The sequence below is a fragment of the Gambusia affinis genome, linkage group LG16 (genome assembly GCF_019740435.1).
Source record: "Gambusia affinis linkage group LG16, SWU_Gaff_1.0, whole genome shotgun sequence".
NCBI lineage: Eukaryota > Metazoa > Chordata > Actinopteri > Cyprinodontiformes > Poeciliidae > Gambusia > Gambusia affinis.
The window spans coordinates 4,376,927-4,398,544 of NC_057883.1; the positions used below are offsets into that span (position 1 = coordinate 4,376,927).

The following is a 21,618-nucleotide window of genomic DNA, read 5'->3' on the forward strand; positions in this document are numbered from 1 at the left end:
AATTCATTACTGTTTAGAGGGCTGCAACTAATTTGAAATTTCACTTTTTCCATGTTGCAAAAGTAGGGTCATGTGACTTTGATGTAATGTGTCAGGTTATGTTTCAACGTATGAGTCGTGTGTTCAGAGCGGCGTAGTGTTAATTTACAACAAATGACATTTTACAACTCGCCAAAAGAATTACATTTTGCTGTAATGTGGCAAAACGACCTTCTTGTTTGTTGTGTTCCTTACATGGTTTGGGACAAAAACACAAACACATGGGTTTGGGCAAACCACCATTAGGGTTTCAATCACAAGGGCTACTCTTAAGAAGCCACCTCGTCATGTTGCGTGAAACAGAACATGCGTGTGTGAAGAACATCTCTGACACCTTATGGGTCACCATGCACATTTTCCCTCAGCTAAAAGTCGACCTCTACAGCCAATAATTAACCAGATCTTTCCGTGAACATTCAATGTGAAAGTGAAGCCAAGTCGCTCTGCCTGAACCCGGTCCAGCTGTTTGACATGATCCGCTTCTCAGTCTGGGGTCTCATCGACTCGCAAAGGCAACAAGCGTGAGAGCCGTGGCTCCCCACAAGAAAAACAACTTAACCAGAGTTTCATTGTTTTGAACTGTGAGTCACATGCATGTGATGAAACATACCAGCTGAGTAAGAAGAACAGAATGTGGTGAAGGGAAGGGCCACCGGCCAGTTCCACGGACCAATGAGGACGAGGCGCGCCGGTTTGAAAGAGAGGAAGGTTAAAAACTGCACGTCTTAGCCTTTTATTCTTACTTTCTAGGTCTGCTGTGTGCATTCTTGAAAAGGTGGGATAAAAACATCCTCGGCATGTGACAATATCATCAATCGCGAAAGAGACGATGTGCAGAAAGCACCAGTTCCTGAGAAACCCTCAGAAGCAAAGTTCATTCCTGCACGCCCACGGGCCACACCCGTACACGGACTGCATGCTTTGCAAGGCTGGTTGAGTTACTGGCTGCTTTGTCAGTTTACTGTCAACGCCTCAGCAACCCGGTGGTTACAAGTCGCAGCAAGGCTGGAGATTTTCACTGCCAAGTTCAGCCTTGTATCATTTCAGTTTTCTGTGTAAGTATAGATTTACATGCCAAGGGCAGCATCTGTCCTACGTACATATCATCAACTTCCTAAAATAATCGCCCAAGTAATCTCTGACACAAACGGCCTAAATTGTTTCCGCCTAAATCATCTTTAAGGCCATTATTTCAGAAGGGTGACAACATACAGATTCAAGATGATACTTGAAGTATCGGCTAATTTAAACTCATTGAAGAACAGACAAACATGCATAAATCCATAATACAAATCCAGATAACTAAAAATCAAATGATTTTTTTCTAGAAGAAATTTATACAATTTATATAACCTATTAAAATCCAGCCCCCACACTGAGCGTCTGGACCCTCTGTGTGCTGTATTGCGCCGCCTACAGTCCAATCATTGAGCAAATAAAGTTGTAGTAAGAGCTTCCGGTGCGAGCAAATAAAATGCTCACACAAACATCACAGTTTACAACTTCTCTTTCTGTTCACTGCTGACCTTCATTAATGTTCAAGCTCTGGTCTTGCTGAAAAGCTCTTGTCTCATTTCAGGTGTACTAAGATAGAAAACGGACCAAAATTACTCTGAAAGATTTTGTGCTTTTGCAGCGTCTAGGATGGGTCCCGTTTCCGACAACACGCAGTAACTCTGAATATTCGTTTTGTTTCTTTACGGGACAACTGTTAAACTGTTGTCAAGGCCCGTCATGCAGCCGGGGTCTGCTTCCAAAGAAAGGAATGTGTGTGTGTGTGTGTGTGTGTGTGTGTGTGTGTGTGTGTGTGTGTGTGTGTGTGTGTGTGTGTGTGCGTGCGTGCGCGCGCGCGTGCGTGCGTGTGTGTGTGTGTCAGAGGAGGGAGCGGACACGTGCTGAAACAAAGAGGCCACTCCCCACGCTGGCTGCTGGAGGGAGAATTTGAAAAAAAATAAGAGCAGCTCTATGGAAGAAAATACGTGCCATCAGAATTTGAATTAAAAAAATGCCTCTGAAATTTGAATGTTGTATATTAATGCTTACTTTTTCAGTGTTAAATAAATTCAGAAAATATGTTTAACCTAAAAAATATTCAGTGTCATTATTTGTAAATGAAAATAAATTCAGTGACATTATTTGTACATCCTTGCAATTTTCATTTGTTATAAAAATTCACATTTCTCTTTCAAAGTGATCAAATTTTCAATATGCATTTTTTTTTTCAGTTAAAATTTTCAGTGTTAAAAAATTCAGCATATAAAAAAATTTTAACTTTTCAAAATTCAAATGCAATATTTTCGGTGTCCTACAATTCAACTTCCTCAAATTCAGCGTCTAAATATTCGCTGTAAAAATGGACAAGATTACTTCAGGTCACAGACATTAGCAACGTGACACAACCATCATATTGAAGAAATACCAGCACCACCCAGGCTGGCGACCATGGAGGCGAACGCAAACCCAACGGTGAGTTTAATGCTTTCATATTTCTATAGTATATTTTATTTGGCGCATGAAGTTTGATATATTATCTTAAAGCCTGATTTAAAACACGGATGGACAATTGGGAGCATTTTATATGGGACAATTGGGCCCCCTGAATTTATTTAACACTGAAAAAGTAAGCATTAATAGACAACCTTCAAATTTCAGATGCATTTTTTATTCAAGTCCTGATGTCACATATTTACTTCCATACAGCTCTGTGTGCAGGAAAACCAGCGGGCCCTGCAGAGCAGAGAGAGCAAACAAAAGAGCAGATGTGCCATACTTCGAGTTCAAACACGGAAACAAGCATCTCTGCGTATCGATGTCGGTGAAAACAGAACAAACAAATATGAAAGTAATTCAAATCTGTACTGAGACTGCAGCTGTTTTTATCCTATAGAAAGAATTTAGTTTCTATTATTAAAGAAACACTTTCCTCAAAGTTTCTGAATCAAGAAAGCTTTTAGCTGGGACTCTCTGTGGGAAGCAGTTACTAGCATTCAAACTGTAAATAATTCACAAACCTATTTTTTCCATTGGAGATCAGAAGTACACTCCTCACAGTGTGCTGATTATTTTATATATATATATATATACATATATATATATATATATATATATATATATATATATATATATATATATATATATATATATATATATATACATATATATATATATATATGCAGCATATAAATAACTGCAATTATTTTCAAAAACAAGAATCTATGGTACAAGTCTGAATGACTTTCTTCTATCCAAAACAGACTCAAAATGTTCATATACACCCTATTTCAGGGGAGTCCAAACTTTATGCCACAAAATTTTGATTTTTTTAAATTATGGGTTGAATACGGCACCACAACCCCCGCTGTCAGTAACTGATGCAATCCTATTGTAGAACAAGATATGGAATCAATATTTATTATTAATTCCTTATTGTATTTTTAACACTGGTTTACGCCTGACTCCACAGTTTAGAGGAAGTCGTCACCATTTCTTCAGACGGCAGTACGTGTCCCGCTCGCTGCCCTCCAGGTCCGACTTTTGAAGATAGCTCCAGTCCTTTCGTCCAATAGGACGGGGGCTCACACTGGGTCTGGGCGGGACATTGACACACATTTAGACACAGAAAAACCATGTTTTTATCCTAAGGTTATGAAGGCTTTATTTTTAGATACATAAATTTAAGACTTTAAGGATTTGTGGCAAAATGGAAATAATAAATCAGAAACTGTTTTAGCTCAAAACTACATGTCATTAGCATAAAGGGAATCTGTAGCTGAACTAACCTGGAAATTAACCTTAAATTTTATCGTATTTTCAATGTACGTTAAACTTTTGGTTGTTCTAGACATTAACATTTAATACCAATGCGACAGAGAAAAATGAGTCCAATAATACAAAATCTCCTTATTGGCAATTACCAATAAAGTAAATGGAAATGATTTCAGATCATATTTGATCACCGCTTCAAAATTCCTGTTGACTCCGAATTTACTGTGGACTCCATCGAGTCAATTCAGCAGGGATACAAGTCTACAAATCCTAAGATTTTTCCATTCCAACAATGGTGGATTTGTGACCAGGCCTGTTGCAATAAACTAATATTTTACTAATTTAGTTTATGGTTTTGTTGATGTGTTTTTTGATTTTTTATTTTATTATTTCTGGTTGCTGCGTTTCATTTTGGTTAATTAAATTACCTTACAGTTCTGGAAGTCATTTTCTTAGTTGGAACCCCCAAATGTGTCCAAACCGGTCAGGATGTTATAACTTGGAGGCCACACAGCCACAGGTAATGGCTGTGTGATGAATGCTGGAACAGCAATTGAGCTAGCATGGGGGGAAAAAATACACCTCCAGCTGTTCCAAATGCAAGCAGCTGCTAACATTGTCGTTCTGTGAAAAAAAAATATTCAGACGAAAAGAAAGTTTTAACGGCTTAGCCTCAATTAAGAGTAAAAATGCCGAGGTGAGCCTCAGGAATTGTAGCCATGTCTCTATTTAGCTTATTGTCAAACAGAACCAGTACATCCCAAAGAACTAACTAGCTAGAAGGTCGGCCTCAAAATATAAATGGATGGACTTACACCCCAATCTTTGGCTTTTAATGACAATTTCTTCACTTAACCAAGATGCATATTCACAATTCTGAGTCTATTTGTACAAACTGGAAGGAGAAATGCACAAAATGGCAACTATTTGGTATGAAATGTCTTTGGGGGACAATTCAAGATGGCTACTTAACCAGAGCCAGAGTTTTAGCCTACATAAATTTCTTATCCCGTGTGTGGATTTAACCTGGTAAAAACCGGCCCCTTGTTCTACACGTCAATAAGTTCTGGGGTTTTGGACCCTCGGCTATTGAGACAGAATTGCTTTCTGGAGGCGTGAAATTTGTTCAACTTTGAAATTTGTGCATTTCTCCTTCCAGTTTGTACAAATAGATTCAGAATTGTGAATCTTGGTTGACGGAAGAAATTGTCATTAAAAGCCAAAGATTTGGCTTTATGTAATTTGCCAACTAGACGTAATGAAACTCACTAGAAATTGCCTGAGCTGTAAACCACTGGGAAGAGAGAAGTAAGGAGCCGAGCAAGGCAGCTGCCAGCATCAATTCAATATTTAGAAGCCTGGCCAACACGGACTAAACATAATAAAAATAAAAATAAAAACAAACAAAAGGAACACACACACAGACTGAACTACTTCGTTCATTGCCAAAACTACAGGCAGACAAAAGTAATAAAATAAACGCAAGGTCATCATTCATGACTTCTTCTGTTCGCCGATTGAAATTCAACCAGAGAAATCCCGAAATGAGCAGGGGTGTGTAGGGAATAAAAATATATATTAAAATTACCTTCAAATGAACTGCTTAAAATAAAAGGGGAAAATAATAAGAATAATAAACTAGTCTATCCACAAAGATAGGATGGATTCATGGAAAACAAACAAAACAACAAAAAAACAGATATCCAAGAATGCATGTGGCCTAACTGGGGTTGTGAATATTAAGTCGTGATTCCACATTTTACAGAAAGGCTTCAATACAACCCATCTGAATTCATATAGGATCTTTATTCAGCAGCTCCACCACAAGCCTGCACCAAAATACTGAAGCCAACCTACTGACACTCACACAGGTTCAGAACCGGGGCAAGACCGTTTTATCTTTGAAAATTAAGAAGTCACAGCAAAGAAAGAAAAAAAAAAAAAGAAAAAAAGATACAAATCAAAGATGTTTTCACTCTTGCCGACCTGCAGCATAAGAAAAAAATCAGTGCAGTTAACAGGTAGTTTGGTTTGCTTTGGTATTTTCACTGAGGAAAAATGAACAAGTATTGCAACTGGTCAGGAAGGAGAAGAGAGAAAATATCTGACTTCATCTTTTTTTGCATGCCATTACAAAATCCAATTAGCATTTTTGGAAATCCTGGACAAGGTACTACAATGATATCAGGGGGGAAAAAAAAAACAACAAAAAAAAAAATATTGGGGCCAAATCATCAAAACAATATACAATACAAAGGACTAGAAAAAAAAAGCACCTCATGGTGTTAAAATTAAGTGCTTAAAATGGCAGGAAAAATAATAATAAGACGTGATTTATTTTTTGGTTCAGTTGTATTATTGCAATGTCACTGATTTGTGCTTCCAGATCAATCAAATTTTTCTATATATATATATATATAAAGAAAAACAAACAGGTAAACATGAGCAATAGGTCCAAGTGGTTTTCATAAAACAGTCACTTTGCTTCCGCGCTCCGACGAGAACTCGCAGTGGAAGACGATGACAACTCGCTTCAGCATTCTGTGAAGGAGGAAGCTTCTTTCCTTTCAAGTCTTTCCCCATCTGGAAATGTAGCATAAATACGTAAACAAAACTTGGGGGATTTGCTTAAAAAAAAATAAAAATAAAAAAAAAAATTTAAAAAGGGGGGGATAAAATAATAATAATAATTATAAAAGCCTCTTTCTGTTGGTGTTATCCAAAAAGGTCTTTCTAGTGGGTGGGCTGAGGCGGTGGGCTGCATGGGGAGGGCCTGCTGAGTCCATTTATACGGGGAGGCAGGATGAGAGGAGCTGGTGGTCACCATTTCTTCAGGCGGCAGTACATGTCCCGCTTGCTGCGCTCTCCGGCCCAGGTGCGACTTTTCAGGCGGAATTTCCTGAGGTCGTCCTTGAAGTCTTCGTGGTGCATCGGCCGGTAGGACTGGGGCTCACACTGGGTCTGGACGGGACAAGAACACACATTTAGATAAACACACACATACATACACCACGACTTTAACCTCTGAAATAAAGTAAAATTGACAAATACAGCTGTTGTGAATTATGATAAAAGTACAAACTTTGTCCAGGCAACTGGCAATAAGCTTGCACACAAAAAAAAAAGCTAGCTTACCAGCTAGTTAGCGTTAGCCTTAACGCTTGAGTAACAGAACAAAATGAAGTAGTAAGAGTGCAACTTAAACTTTTACCTGACATTAAATTCTGAGGAAAAAAAACAAATATATATATATAAAGATTAAATAGTCCTAAAGACAAAATTTAAGACCTTGAAACCTTAAAAGCGCAACTTTTTTTTGGATGGAAACATTGTTAGACCTAAATTTTAAACACATTCATTTGAGACTAGAGGGACATGCAAAATGACGAGGACTCCATGTCATCAGCATAAAGGGAATCTGAAGCTGAACTACCTGGAAAAAAGGGAAGAAGTCTTTGTATCCGCCCTTGAGGATGTAAAGTTCGGGGTAGTGGAGATTGGGATACACGTTGACAGCGCGGTCCCGTTCCCTGACGAAGCGGCACATTCGAGGGCCGCGCTCCGAGGAGAACTCGCAGTGGAAGACGATGACAACTCGCTTCTCTGGGCAGGAGGGGACGATGGGGGTCTTGAGGAGGAAATCCTCCACTTGGTCTTCTTGGTGCAGGTTCAAAGCCCCCTGAGACAGAACAGGGACAGCTCAGAATACAAAGAAATCATCTTTATACATGGTTTCATCTTAGCAGATTAAAACTGAAGAGAAAGTTCGGTTCATTTATTTATTCTGTTCAATGGCTTGACTTACCTTGATGTGTCCACCTTCAAACTCGTAGGGGTAGCGGCAGTCTATGACGATGACCTGATCTACGAGGTGATCAAACTGGCCGGTGAGAGCTGCCACCATCTACAAGTCGACAGAACGCCCGATAAAGTTATAAAAGCTCAATGTATTCATGCAACGAGTTCAAGGATGAGAGTACTCACCATTTCTGAGGTAATGTACTTGAGGTCTTGATGTTTTCCGTCAACCGTTGGAAGAACGAAAGGCTTGAAAAGACAAAAAGTAGTTGGATTGGAAAAGTTGCTTCCTTCTTTAAACAACAACTAGAGCGAAGGGTTTTGGTCTCTCTAACCTTAGTGAAGTCTCCGATCAGCTCATTGGAGCCGTCCGACTTGTCCAGAAGCTTCTCGATCTCTGCGTGACAGAAGGACTTGGACCGTTGGAGCAGCAAACAGCTCTGGAAGTAGAACAGAAAAGGATTGAGGAGAAAGTTGTGGAAGTGAGGATGCATGTTCTAACTGCCTAACAAGTCAGCAAACCAAGATGGATGCCGTGTTCAGAGCTATTCAGTCAGAACATTGTAGGTCTGGACTTCCATGGCAATTAGAGAATAGCTCAGATAAAGACTCCTCAACAAACGGGCTGGTGACTGTAACTGGACGATTTGCAGACTGATCAAATTACCTTTACTAATATTAGTAAGAATACAAAAATTCTTGCTAATTAAAAATCCTACGGCAGACATGTTGACATGTCAAATCTGATCTTTAAAACACAGATGAACCGACACTTGAATCAGACGAAATCTTTCGAAAAATCCCTCGCCGGTGTGCAAAGGTTGCTGAAGTTCTCCTCGCAAACAGACTTTCCTCTCCGATGTGGGTACATTACCGCGAAAAATAAAACTCAACCACAACACTTTGAAGAGGCTCGGATGCTGTGGATTAATACACACTAGAACCAAACATTTTGACTTGTCCACTTGCAACTTTGGCGTAACTGAACTACAAAAATTACTGCGAGGAAAATGGAGGATTCACAGAACTAAGTAGCAGGAAGTCAAGACCCTGTTTAACAGCTCCACAGCACATGCGGCGACATCATAGCATTTGCTAAGATAATCTTATAATCAATAGAAAACGGACTGAAAAATGTAACCCAAAAAGTAAACATCTTTACAGCATCAGGACAGAATACATTAAACATTTTTACACTCCTAGACACTCAAATTCTGCTGAAGCGCAGAACAGCTTGTGAGCAATTAAAGTTCTCGCAGATGTTGGGCCTTTAGGCACAGAAACTCACCGTTCTTGGAGATTCTGGACTTTGGTCCAGCTCGGTGAAAGGTGTTCCCGCGACGCTCCGCCGCCTCTTCACCCTCACAGGAGTGTTTTCATCTGCAGGGCAGTCGGGGCGCTTCACGGCGGGGCGGGACACCGGGCTGGGCATGGAGGGCGAGCGAAACAAGTTCCGTGGCCGACACCGGACGATGGGCTACGGAGAAACAGATCATTTCTAAAAACCAGTCTTCATTTCACATCTCTTTGTTGACACCGGCGCATATTTTAATAACTTACAGAGTCCTCTCCTGCACTGTCAGCCACAAGTGGTGCAGTGAGCAAGCTTGCCATTCCTGTTGGCATCCCAGAATCATCCTGCAAGAAACCCTTGATGAAATTATTTTCCATTTCATTTTATTTTTTTTTTTACTAAACCCATATACGTTTGTACGGCATCTTACCGCCATGTTGTCATCGAGTACGTCCAAAAAGCCATCGTCTTCGTCGTCGTTCAGAGAGGAGGTCAGGGAGGAGTGCCTCAGGAAAACGGGGCTTGAATCGTATTCAAGCTGCTGGATTGGCGGAGGTGAAGAGAGCTGCGAATAAGAAACAAAAAAAACAACAACATTTGTTTCTTTCTAAAAGCTAGGTCGCAAACTCCAGAACAAACATGGACGGATTCTAACGTTTTCTCACCATGAGAGCTGGAGCGGAGCTAGGACGGGCGGCGAAGGCGTCCTTTAAATGTCCTCCGTTGGAGGAACGCCCACGACACCGAGACGCGGGCTTGGATGGTTTCTTGAATTCAAAGAACTCCTAAGTGTAAAAAGAAAAAGAAAAAAAAAAAAAAAAAAAGAGGAGAGAAAATAATTATACATATTAAATTTGATGAATATCCACCAAAGACATCTGCAAAAGAGAGGCGAGTTCTATTCACAGCGATATCCATGTGTTTCAGCTAATAGCCTGGGTATTATCGTCTTTATCCTCATTAATCCACTTGAAGCAGAGAAGATTTAAACAATGACTTCGGAGATTCTAAATGAAATGGAGTCAAATTTAACCTGAAAGATGCAATGCTATTGCCATGGTAACAGTATTTCTAGATGCTTTGGAGGGTGAATGTCCCACTGACCTCTGGCATGTTCTCCTTGTTGTCAAACTGAGAGACGGAGGGCTTCATTTGCTGAGGCTGCTGGCCAAATATTCCGTAGCGATTGGAATCCGTCTCCTGTCCTTTCAGAGCCGGACTGAAGCCCAGGAGCTGGGGCTGAAATGGGAACCAGTCAGCCAATCATTGATGGAAATCCCACTTAAATGGGCAGTATTATGCATATTATGCCTTGAAAGTGTGACTGTCTCTTTAAGAAGCTCCTGTTCTTTCTGAAACTCTGCCTACAGGAAGTCATCACAACATGGCTCCTATTAATCCTTTGATGCTTTCATCAGTGCTTTGTTAAGTAGTTTCTTTGGACACGTTGCAACGCGACACCGCCAGCATAAAAATGCTGTTGTACAATGATAGCTACAATTGGTTTTAGCCATCATGTGAATGGTTCAAATTATTTCTCAAAACATACATGAATCAAAGCAACATTCCAGGTATGTTTTTAGAACATGCTGTCAATTTTACATAAAACTCCCCCATTAAAGTCTTTTTTTCAGCTTTACTCCTATATTTTTTTTTTCATTTTACCTTCTATAAATCAATTAAAATATTAGTTGATTTAGATACTGACATTTCACGTAATAGCAATGCAACAGAAATCAAATGCAACAGAACAGAAACTTACTGGCAATGAGTTGATTCTTCTAATTGGCATCTTCCTATGAAATAAAGGCAAAAAATGGAATTTGAATTAACACAGATCTTAATTGGCCAACAATTCCCTACCACAAAATTCTGCACTTTTACATGTAAATACCCCATTTAGCTCCAAATTTACAGTGAAGAGCTTCATTGATACAGTTCTACAGGGAGACAAGCCTGAAAAATCCTAAGACTTTGTTGCGTGTGACCAAGGACTCTGAAGTCAAGCTTCATAGAATACTAGGACCCAGCTAAGATTCTTTACTCTAGTAAATAAACAAAAACTTACAAGAGTACTGTTGTATTAGCTACTACAAGAAAAATAAAATTAGTATTGTTGAGCATCTTATGAATGACCAATTTGAGATCAGTTTTAAAGATGAGGTAATATTTAAACTTTTAGCACAAAAGCTTAACATTTTCCAGTTCGATCTCCATAATTCTAAAAGCTTTTCTTCCCCCTCATTAAAACGTTTTCATTCTGGTAAAATTGTCTTTGTTCTGCCGATACGACTATATTCTTATAATCAAAACAACAAAAATAATATCCTAACCACGTCCTAATACGCCAACGTTCAAATCACAGAGGATTAAAAAAGAAAAAAAGCCACTTCTTGAAAATATGTTGCCATTTGTAATTTAATTTAGAGAAAAAAAAAGAAAATCTGATCTTCTATGCTCCCCTTCAAAATTGCAAACAGCAACTGACTTCATGACTGAAAAAACGAACAAACAAAAACTTACTCGTTGAAAACTCGCCGTGACTGCTGAATGGCTTTCTCAAATCTGCAACAACACAAAAAAACAGAAAACCCATCAGGAGTTCAACAATTTGTTCCGCTGCAATTAAAAAGGAAGTCCTGTGTCTGGATTGGTGGCCGCCGATCAAAAGGACCGCCACACCTGCTCAGCCTCTGAAGAGCCAGGGAGATTTGAGGAAGTTGGGTGAATCAAAAGAGGTAAGAGGTGGTGCTTTGTGTTGGAGTAATGCCCACCTGTATGCTAAACAAGCAGAGCTGAGAGCAAAGAGTGCAGCTTAGAGAGAAGAGAGGGTTTGGGGTGGGGGGAGCAGAAGTGATGCAGAGATCAGCTAATCTAGCAGCCGCCAGCGCTGCTCAGCCTGTAGCTGGAGGAGCTCTTTGTTAGCTGATGGGGGGAGTGTGTCCCATTCATCCAGCTCTAGAGGACGGGACAGCAGTGGTTCTATGGGGGTCGCCCTCATTTCTGTAGCGCAGACGCAAAAAAAAAAAAAAACACACACACACACACACCCCCCCTTTCCTTTAGTTCACTTATTGAAACACCATGGCTGAAGAGTGTGCCCAAACCCAACAGAGATGGCCGCCATCTCTCCAACACAGCGATGTTCAAGCCTATTGCATCGCGACCAAAACTGGAGAAATTAAACTATTGCCAGGCCACAAAAGGTCAAAAAATAAAAGTAAAAAATTCTAGATGTCCAATTTTTTCAAAATCTGTATATTATTAAACCTAGTTGGGTTTTTTTGCATTTCTTTTACATGCAAGAAAGTAATAAAAAGACATCATGCAGCCACCAATTTGAGAAACCTATTTTGTCAAGTGGTTTCATCAAAAACCATCAATACACATCAGATGTGTTACTCAATGTTATTCTGGTTCAGAGGCAACCCTAAACAGAAAACCGTCACCATGTTGCGACAGTATGGCGTGAAATGTGAAAAAATTAATTAATTAATTTCCAGTGCTGCTATGGTATTCTATAAAACGCACAGTTCAGTCAAAAACAACCAATCAGAGTCAGGAGGAGGGTCTTGGCACTGTCAATCATCCTCCTATATGTGCTGCTAAATGTGCTAATGGTGGGAAAACAAACTTGCCGTTACTTGTCTGTAATGGCAAGTGCTGGCTATGCTAACTAGCTTTAGCATTCGTGGTGAATCAGCTGCATAGAGCGCAAGTGGGAGGGGATGAGCACCAGAGTGATTGACAGCAGTAAGACCCTCCCCCAAACTGGTTGGTAGTTTCTAACCGAGCGGCGGATTTCTGAAGCTAGTACTTGGAGCACAGGGAGAAGGCAGAGAGGAGCTTGATTTTATTCACAGATCATTTTGTCTTGAACTGTCACAATATAATTATAATTTTAACAGATGTTTACTTTTTTTTAATAAAATTGTTTATTTTGTGAGCCAAATTTATTTTCTAAATCATTCTTGTCCTGCGGTCAGACACCAAACAAAATCCTTTCATCGTCACACTTTGTACACGCCTGCTCTAACATAAGAGCAGAGAACATCCTCCTCCCCAATCCTGTTTCCTAGCAACCCAGCAGCTGGGAAAGGAGGTCAATGAAGCCTTTAGCACCCGGCCTGGCCTCTTAGCCGCTGTGAAGAACTTCCATCAAAGAGCAGCAGATGTCTCAAACCGAGTCAGGAGGCCACCCAAGATCAGCCAACTGCTCGAGATAATAATGAAGCAGACACGTGTCACAGAGGGTCGTGTTTGGGTTTACGCAGCGATAATACAGTCCAAATATGGCTTTTTGCCAAATACCAACAATATAAGAGTCGACCACTGTCAGGACGTTTTGTCTACCAAAACTAAAACTACAGAAGATTAAAAAAAATTTCTGTTTTTTTTAAATCAGCTTCTCTGGTCAAACAAATAAATAAAATACTTAGGATTCAGACTGTTTTGTATCATGCAAGAGTTGAATTAAAATCTGAAAATAATGAAAAATAGACATGATGTTTGAGTTAATGATGAAAATCTTCAAAAGTACTACTACAAAAAACAATAAATAAATAGTGATTTCCACTCTTGAGTTACATTCTCAGACACGTAGTTAGTTGTTATGATTATAAACAAAGAAAAAAAACCCTCAGTTTTTATATGGAAAAATTTATATATTTTTTGAAGACAAACCCAGTCAAGGAGAGGGAAAAAAATTAGGTGATTATGATTTCTGGCTGGTTGAATCTACTGACACAACTCCAACTGCAGTCAGATTAGTGGAACAATAATCCTATAAATTAAATATGAAGCTTGGCTAAACTGAACCCAAGCACATGGTTAGAGAAGTGGGGGGCTAGAGAGGTGTAAGGGGGGGGGGGGGGGGCAGTGACAAACTACTGATTAGAACAGAGGACAGAAAAAAAAGAAAGAAAAAAAAAACTCACGTGTCTTCCACTTCCCCATCCACAGGACTAGGAAGATCTAAGCCAAGGCCTGGGAAGATGGGAATCTCAAATTTATTCATAAGACTAAAAAAAAAAATCAACATAAACAGAGCTGCTGTTCATGACGTATGGCGATGAAATTAGCATCAATGAATGACGATGAGACCCCGAGACATAAGATCTAATACTATCAATAAAAATCCATAATAGATTCATTTTGAGCTCACCAGCATCAGACGAGACGTCTGAGGCGAAAGAAGGAACCTTCTCCAGGGGGGGATGCTTTCTCCTTTTCGGGGTATCAGATTGGCTGAGAGAGTGAGTCAAACAAAGACAAATTTATATTCTGCAAACTTTTTGAAAATTATTTTGTAACTATATAAAACATAAATAAATGGTACCTTCCAAGGCCTGCCAAATTGTTCATGTCCAGAGCCAAATTGGTGACCGGAGACAACACGGTCGCTGGTCCGGGGGAGAACAGATTCCTGCAGTGCGAACTCCTTCCGCTGACGTCGGGAAGATTAAGCGAGGAAAGCCCGGGGATCCCATTGGGCCTGCTTTTGAAAGCGACGCTTTGCGGGCTAACACTGCCGAAACGGGGCTCCATCTTCCCTGCTTCTTAACCTGGACAAATCCCGGAGACAACAGTTTGGGAGTAAATTTAGCCTGAGCTTTGAGGCCAGACGATGCCAATGAGTAAAACACTCCTAAGTACACGCTATCCCGGAAGCTAACCAGCCAGCTAGCGTGAATTTAAAAACACATTTCCAAAAATGCCTCTCCGAAACACCGGTGGTAGGTGACTCGGTGGCTCCGCGTAGACAAAAACGTTCATTCGGCCTTGTAAAAAAATTAAAATACCTAGAGCCACATAATTACTACTTGTGCCAGAGAGCCGAACGACACAACGTCACCTCTCTGGCAGCCCCCTTGTCTCTGAGAAAGCCTGTGGCTGCTCGTATTTATGTTCAAAATAGAGCTCTAGAAGCGGCAAAGTTTCGTCCTATCAGAAACGCCGTAACATCCAGCTAGCCAATTGGAGCCCAAAATGCCTCTTTCCTGTTGTTTTCTCACCGGAGAAGGATGTGACGCAATGCTTGTGATTTTTTTTATGTACTCTTGTGAAACTTTTTAGAATCTTTTGGAAATAAAAATGGAAAGTGAGGGTATATAAAATTGTTTGACTAAAGTGTCTTTGAAATATTTTTTTAAAAATAGTAACTTGACAAACAAGAATGTGTGCATTTTTAAATGGAGTGATTCTGTTTCTAATGTAAAGTTGCATAAAAAAAGATGGACATTTTGCTTCATCAACTGAAAGACACTGTTAGAGTCTTTTAATATTTACAGTCATCAAGCACAGTAATGCATAAGGAAAATGCCAATGTGCACTCACAGGCTTGTCCTCAAAGAAAATCTCTAGTGCGTTGTGACTTCATTGTCTGAGTTTGTCACCATTCCAGTTCCATAAATATGTCGAGCACTTCTGTTCCACAATCCTGCCATACCACACAGTCTAGTCTTTGACTTGCTCAGTTCACATTTCAGCATAATAAGGTTATATTATTCCAGGATAAAGCTTTTTTTTATGAACTATCCAGCTCTATTTCTTTTTCATGTTTATCAGATAAATTATTTTAAGTTTCTTTGTGTATCCAGTGTTGTGCTCTGCTCTAGCTGCCCTTTTTTATTATTACTGTAGAAATACGGTTTCAGATGGCCACACTGTATGTCCAAAGAACAGAAAATTGTAGAAGTGATTTACAGAAACGCTCACGTGTAACCAGTTCAACCAGTGTATGTAAGCTGTCCAACCAACAAAACCAGACAGAGGTTATTGGTTCAAAGGGTATTTTGCCTGAGGTTTGTGGGAAGCTCTTACATGTGATTCTGCAACTTCTCTTGCACGGTTAACATGAGTAATTCCATAAAACTTTCTCAAGAAGTTAAATTTGTCGGTTGTGCCTCCATGGAGCATTTACGATTCTAAAAGAGACGACATGCAAAATTCCAAACATAACACCTTAATCCATTGCTGTTTGAATTAGTAATCCCAATAAATTCTGCCAACGTCTGGCTGTAAGTTAGAACACTCGTTCTTGCACATGTTAAACTTTAGAAAGTTTAATAAAGATCCACGTCAATGTAAGAGGATGAGACTCAGGTTCCACATCTCACATGTGAAAAGAGGAAACAAAAGGTGGGGAGTGAGAAGGTAACTTCCTCAAAACTGGAGCCACGTTATGTTTCCGTCTAACATATGAAGGCACTTGAAAGTCTCTCACTTTGAGACTATGTAACTATTCTTTAGACTGCTGCAGACAAGAACCTGCATGGACAAGCAGAGATTGACAATGGACAGATGCATGAATGCTATAGATTATTATTACATGCTTCTCAGTGCTTCCTGACAAAATCTTTCACTTCGAAACAAAAATCAATAAAATGTCCCCCAGACACATATGAACCGTTCAGGCAATGTTTAGAGATATTTTACATTTTACAAATATTTACGAGGAAGTGTGAAGTGAAAGACATTAGCAGTTAGCAGGGACACAAAAGCTCATCAGAGTTGGTATTAAGGGTTATGTGTTTCTCTGTTTCAAATGATTTTAATCAACAGTGTCTCCGTAGAAACACAGGTTGGTCAAGTAAGAGATTTTCTGCAGCAATCGGAAATGAAAAGAGTTCTTGCACAAACAGGTCGAACCATAAAGTTAGAGATATATTGCTTTAATTAGTTTACTGCTGGTAGTAGAACTTCCTAGCAAATAAATGAAGCTTGTTTTACTTGATAGATTTACGTCATCTATCAGAAAGTCATTATGTTATGCTGCCTAACCAGCAGTTTTGCTGTTGCTGTTTACCTTTTTTGTTGTTGTTGTTTCATGTGGCTTCATATGTTAGAAGTGCCATTTGTGTTTAGTTCTTTAACATCAGTTATCAGCAGAACTTTTATTGTGTGAAAGGATTTTTGAAGTTTTTAAATAATTTCTGCTGGAGTTGATCTAATCACTGAACTTCGGATCTAATCACTGAAGTTCTGATTTAATCACTGAAGTTTACAGCAGTAATTAGCTTTGAGACTACGGGGAGTGGAGCGATATTATCACATTCACATGTCAACAGTTGACTTTTTGCACTGGCTCAAGTTAAGTTCTCACATTAAGTCTGGGAAAACTGACTTTTAGGTATAAACATCAAGTGTCAATAAACCCCATGAGAATAGTTTTCTCCAACTCCAGGCCTCAAGGGTTTGTGTTTGGCAACTTTTAAATCTGTCCCTGATCCCTACAAATCTGAGGTGTTTATTTAAAAGAAAGCATTTTTATTAAGGGTTCGGTTGTTTTTTGAAACAACTGACTGGTAAACCCTGAAGGAATAAACTATCGATTAGGTCCGGATCGGTCACTTGAATGACCGTTTGCACTCAGCTTACATGGAAATGTGTTGGTGCAGCAGCAGCATTAACATTGACGCCACCTCAATCGGTTGATCAACAAGACAGAAACTACATTACAAAGCTCCTGATCGTCACGTGCAAGGAAATCAGAGACACCACAGTCAGTCTCCAAAGGCTCGACACCATGCCAAGGGTAGCTCTTAACAGGAAAAGGCCAGCTGGGTCCGAATGTATGGGGCAGTATGGCAAGCAGCTTGAGTAAATATTCAGTTCCTCTATCTTTATTTTTGTGTGTTAGTCTGTAGCTACACCAAGACGTTTGGTCTAACTAGTTCAATATTTTCCCATGCCCGTTCAAAGCCTCTCAACTGTCCTCAGCAACCATTGGCACTTTTGTTCAGACTTTCTACGAGCTAAAATGTGAAACTAGTAGGCTTCTAGATGCTTCACCCTCGTCCTTTGTAATGCAAGTCAAACTTGTTGAATTTTTGTAGCCGCACTAGAAAACTGGTAAGACCAAAAGTGGTTCAACTATTACAGTTTTTCCTCAGTTAAACACAAATGACATAATAATAGTCTCTTCACATGATAGATACGTAACGTACTTCTGTGAATTAGTTCTTTTATTTTATAGCCTTAACTTTACTTTTTTCTTTAAGTTGTTTGTAGAAAATATAAGTCAGTCGCAAGCACTTTAGCAGTGGAGGAAAACATCTATTGTAACACGTTGGATCTTGTCTGTTTAACCCGTACACAGATGCATGTTGTGGATTTACACAGAGGTTGGTGTGAGAACGTTTCTGGCTCCTCCCAACAACCACACCTCTGGAGCCACACGTGATTTCTGTAATGATTACACAGGAACTGTTGCTGCTTTTCAATCAGAGGTTTGTTTCTACAGCTCCCTGTCTGAACTGAAGCACAGAGAGGAAGAAACACACCAAGACAGATTTCTGTTTATGGTAAACTGATTTCCCATTTAAATTCTCAGAAGAAAAGACCCATTTGACACATGTATGCAGATTATTTTTAACAAAACATTACACATTACATATGTAACGGACAAACATTAGCAATTGGGTAAAATCAGGTCCAGTCGTCTGAATCCATGCCTTCAGCAAGTGACCCAGTCATTTCTCTGCTCTGCACAAAGCGTAGAACAAGGTGCTGGTTTTTACCAGGCTGCAGTTGGGCCAATTCGTCAGTGCTTTCACTAGAGGTGTTTTTCATGAATATGCAACTCTGGAACTTTCTCTAGAACACATTTAAAAGAAATAAAGAAAAGAAACAAACAGAAAAAGAACCAAACATCTGCTCATGGGAGAGGCCAACAGATGGGTTGCAGCAGAGAGGAGCTCCTGCCTCTGGAGAGGAATGCTGCAGGAGAAGAGACAAAAGACAAGCAGGGGACGAAGACGGGAGGCTGGAGTTTTGTTGGGGGTTAATGAAAAGGAGCCGGAGTAGGAGGAGGAGGTTAATGTGTATAGAGTGAAATGAGAACTCTTAAAATGGGTCGTGTGTGGGTTTTCTAAAAGACGCAGAGAAGAAACAAGGGACAATTAGCATTCTATCACTTCAATGAAGATTACGCTGTTTTCTTCAATAAACGCGTGGCACAATTACTGTTAACCTTTGAAAGAGGATGAAAATAATCTTCCGGTTTCTGAGTCTTTCTTGTACAAAACAATAAAACACAGATTAAAATGCGACACAATTTTCAAGCAATGCAGTTTCGTGTTGTTTTCGTTGCCGTCTCTGTTGTTAAAAGGGGCCAGAGTTTCAAACACGTGAACACAATCTAATCTCCTCTAAAGAAACCGCTTTCAGTCTCACCAGGCAGCAAGTTTACAACCGCGGGGCAGGGCTTGGTGCGTTTGTGCTAATGTGTTAAACCACTGAAAGCCCATTCAGTGGTTTAAAGTCTTACATAAGCAGTTCTTTATCTATGCAGACTGCTGGAGACTCAGTTCTCTGATCGCTATCACCAGGAACCTGTTATTATTTCTAAAAGCCACTGGTGGACCTTCCAGCTGTTTGTATCTTTTTCTACTAAACTTGAGGAATAAAACGGCTGCAGTCAAAAGTTAAAACGCATTTACATTGCATTGAATATTTATTTTGGACTTTTAGTGACGTGTTTTTTTTTTTTTTTGGTTTCTCAGTGGATTCTTGAAACAAGAATTTGGGTCCGGAAGAGTTCATTTTAGACTATCTCTAATCAGAACAATTCAATTCAAAAATACTTTACTGAAGGGAAATTGCATGTTGTTGCAACTTATATTGATTTAAAATTCTTCAGAGTTATTATTATTATTGTTATTATTATTATTATTATTATTATTATTATTATTATTATTATTATTATTATTATTATTAGTAGTAGTAGTAGTAGTAGTAGTAGTAGTAGTAGTAGTAGTAGTAGTAGTAGTAGTAGTAGTAGTAGTATTCAAACAGGTTCAAAATTGTGAGTTGTACAACTCAGTGGTCTAAATTATTAGCCCCTCTGATGAAATCACATAAAACTCTGAATGTTTCCATGGAGCTAATCGCAATGAAAACTGTTTTTACCTGGACTGTTTCAAAAAGAACAAAGACAAAAATCTCCACAAAGTTGGTTTGGTCAATTTTTATTGACGTTCTTAATTGTGACTAGAAAACTGAAGAATGACGAGGCCAAAACTATCACACTTATTAGTGGTCAATAGAGTCGCTGATGTTTATTTATTTCAAAATTTATAATGCAAGTCACATAGTACACCAGAATTAGCATGCAATTTTCATCTGCAGTCCCTCAAGGTACAATATAAATACAGTATGTTTTACAATAAGCAATACAGGCAAATTAACAATAATAATGATAACAAATTTTTCTTTCTAAGAACATAGGCTATCAAGTTACAAATTTAAAAAGAATAAAGTTTGGCACAATACAAACAATACATTTAAAAAAAACAGAACTGGAACTGGTCATAGTCTCTCTCTGTAGTTTTTCAATAGGTTGGGGAATGTCTCTTGAGAAACTCAAGCAAATCCAAATCTTTCTACTTCATCTAGATCAGTGTTTTCATCCTTTTGTGGGCCAGCGCCCTCTTCTGAAGAAAGGAATTTGTTTGATCGATTGAATAACGTTTTGAATTGTATTTCTGAATGAACAGGGCTTGTTACTTTGTGGATAATAGTTTTTACTTGTTACACATAATAGGATGTGTTTAAAGTTTTATATTGTGTTTTTTTTTTGGAACAGTTCATCAAGTCTATAAGTTAGTACAATATTCATCTATTTGTACTTTGGATGTGTAAAAGTGCACTTTTGCGCACTATGTACACTTTTCAGTACAGCACCACACTCTTCATGTATGCGTATATCTTACTATGGCTTTTTTTTTTACTACCTAGTGTGGATTTGAGACCAACTGAATATATATTTACTACTTTCAGAACATTATCTGATGAAGAGCAGCTGGTTCAAAGAGGGAGAACTGGAAGAGGCAGAGTTTCAGTGGATGCTGGAGGTCCGGCTGGGAGTGCGAAACCCCGCTGTAGCATTTTCTTCCTAATCCATCCATCCATCCATCCATCCATCATCATCCTCCATCCATCCATCCAGCCATCCATCCATCCATCCATCCATCCATCCATTTTCTGTTCACCCCTGTCCCTAATGGGGTCGGGAGGGTTATTTTCTTCCTAATTTCTAGTAAAAAAAAAAAGCCAGGCGAAATCTTTTGAGGCATAGCTGTGAACGGGTCACCTATTTAAACACAGCTTGTTCAGATTGTTATTGTCCAGAGTGTCTTTTTTTTTTTTTAACCACAGTCTAAAATCATGACTGGTTAATTTCATCGAGTTTAAAGTCCTAGGTAAGAGAAATTCCTATTTCTTTTTCCAACACTGCCCCCATGTGGACGAAATATTATTATTATTATTATTATTATTGTTGTTGTTGTTGTTGTTGTTGTTGTTGTTATTATTATTATTATTATTATTATTATTATTATTATTATTATTATTATTATTATTATTATTGTTATTATATTAAACCACCGATTAAATGAATTTCTTTCCAGTCATGAAGTGAGACTGAATTATGTTTATGTTCTTACACATTCTACCGTTCGTTTTTATAAATATAAGTTTGTTGCCATTTTCTCCATTTTTTTCATTGAAAGAAGATGCGTAGTAAAGTCGGACTACCAGCAGGTGGCAGCATGTTGTAACTCAATGCATTCCATTGCAACTCGCCATTTTTAGCTCGAGTAAGTTAATAGAACGATTCAAAAGTTAGAAAGTACACAGTTTATTTGTTTTTTAAATACATTTTCCGAAGCAAATTTTTTTTAATAACTAAATATTTGTAGATGCAGAATGCCGGACGGATC

At 39.0% G+C, this 21,618-nt stretch overlaps 1 protein-coding gene across 3 annotated transcripts; it reads right to left on the minus strand.

Moving 5' to 3' along the window:
• Window positions 1–5,591: 5,591 nt before the first annotated feature.
• On the minus strand, window positions 5,592–14,866 carry cdc25b (cell division cycle 25B). 3 transcript variants are annotated; one of them, XM_044142867.1, is made up of 16 exons: window positions 14,235–14,866; window positions 14,061–14,143; window positions 13,834–13,882; window positions 11,420–11,461; window positions 10,659–10,692; window positions 10,001–10,135; window positions 9,562–9,681; window positions 9,327–9,461; window positions 9,163–9,240; window positions 8,891–9,079; window positions 7,938–8,042; window positions 7,789–7,851; window positions 7,610–7,708; window positions 7,238–7,483; window positions 6,629–6,765; window positions 5,592–6,387 (listed from the first exon to the last, which is right to left on the minus strand). In XM_044142867.1, coding segments are annotated over exons 1-16 (1,725 nt in total). In that variant the 5' UTR covers window positions 14,444–14,866; the 3' UTR covers window positions 5,592–6,386. The 3 variants fall into 3 exon arrangements, with proteins under 3 accessions (XP_043998802.1, XP_043998801.1, XP_043998803.1); XM_044142866.1 differs by having other exon boundaries at window positions 5,592–6,765; XM_044142868.1 differs by lacking the exon at window positions 5,592–6,387 and having other exon boundaries at window positions 6,624–6,770; window positions 7,242–7,483.
• Window positions 14,867–21,618: the final 6,752 nt, after the last annotated feature.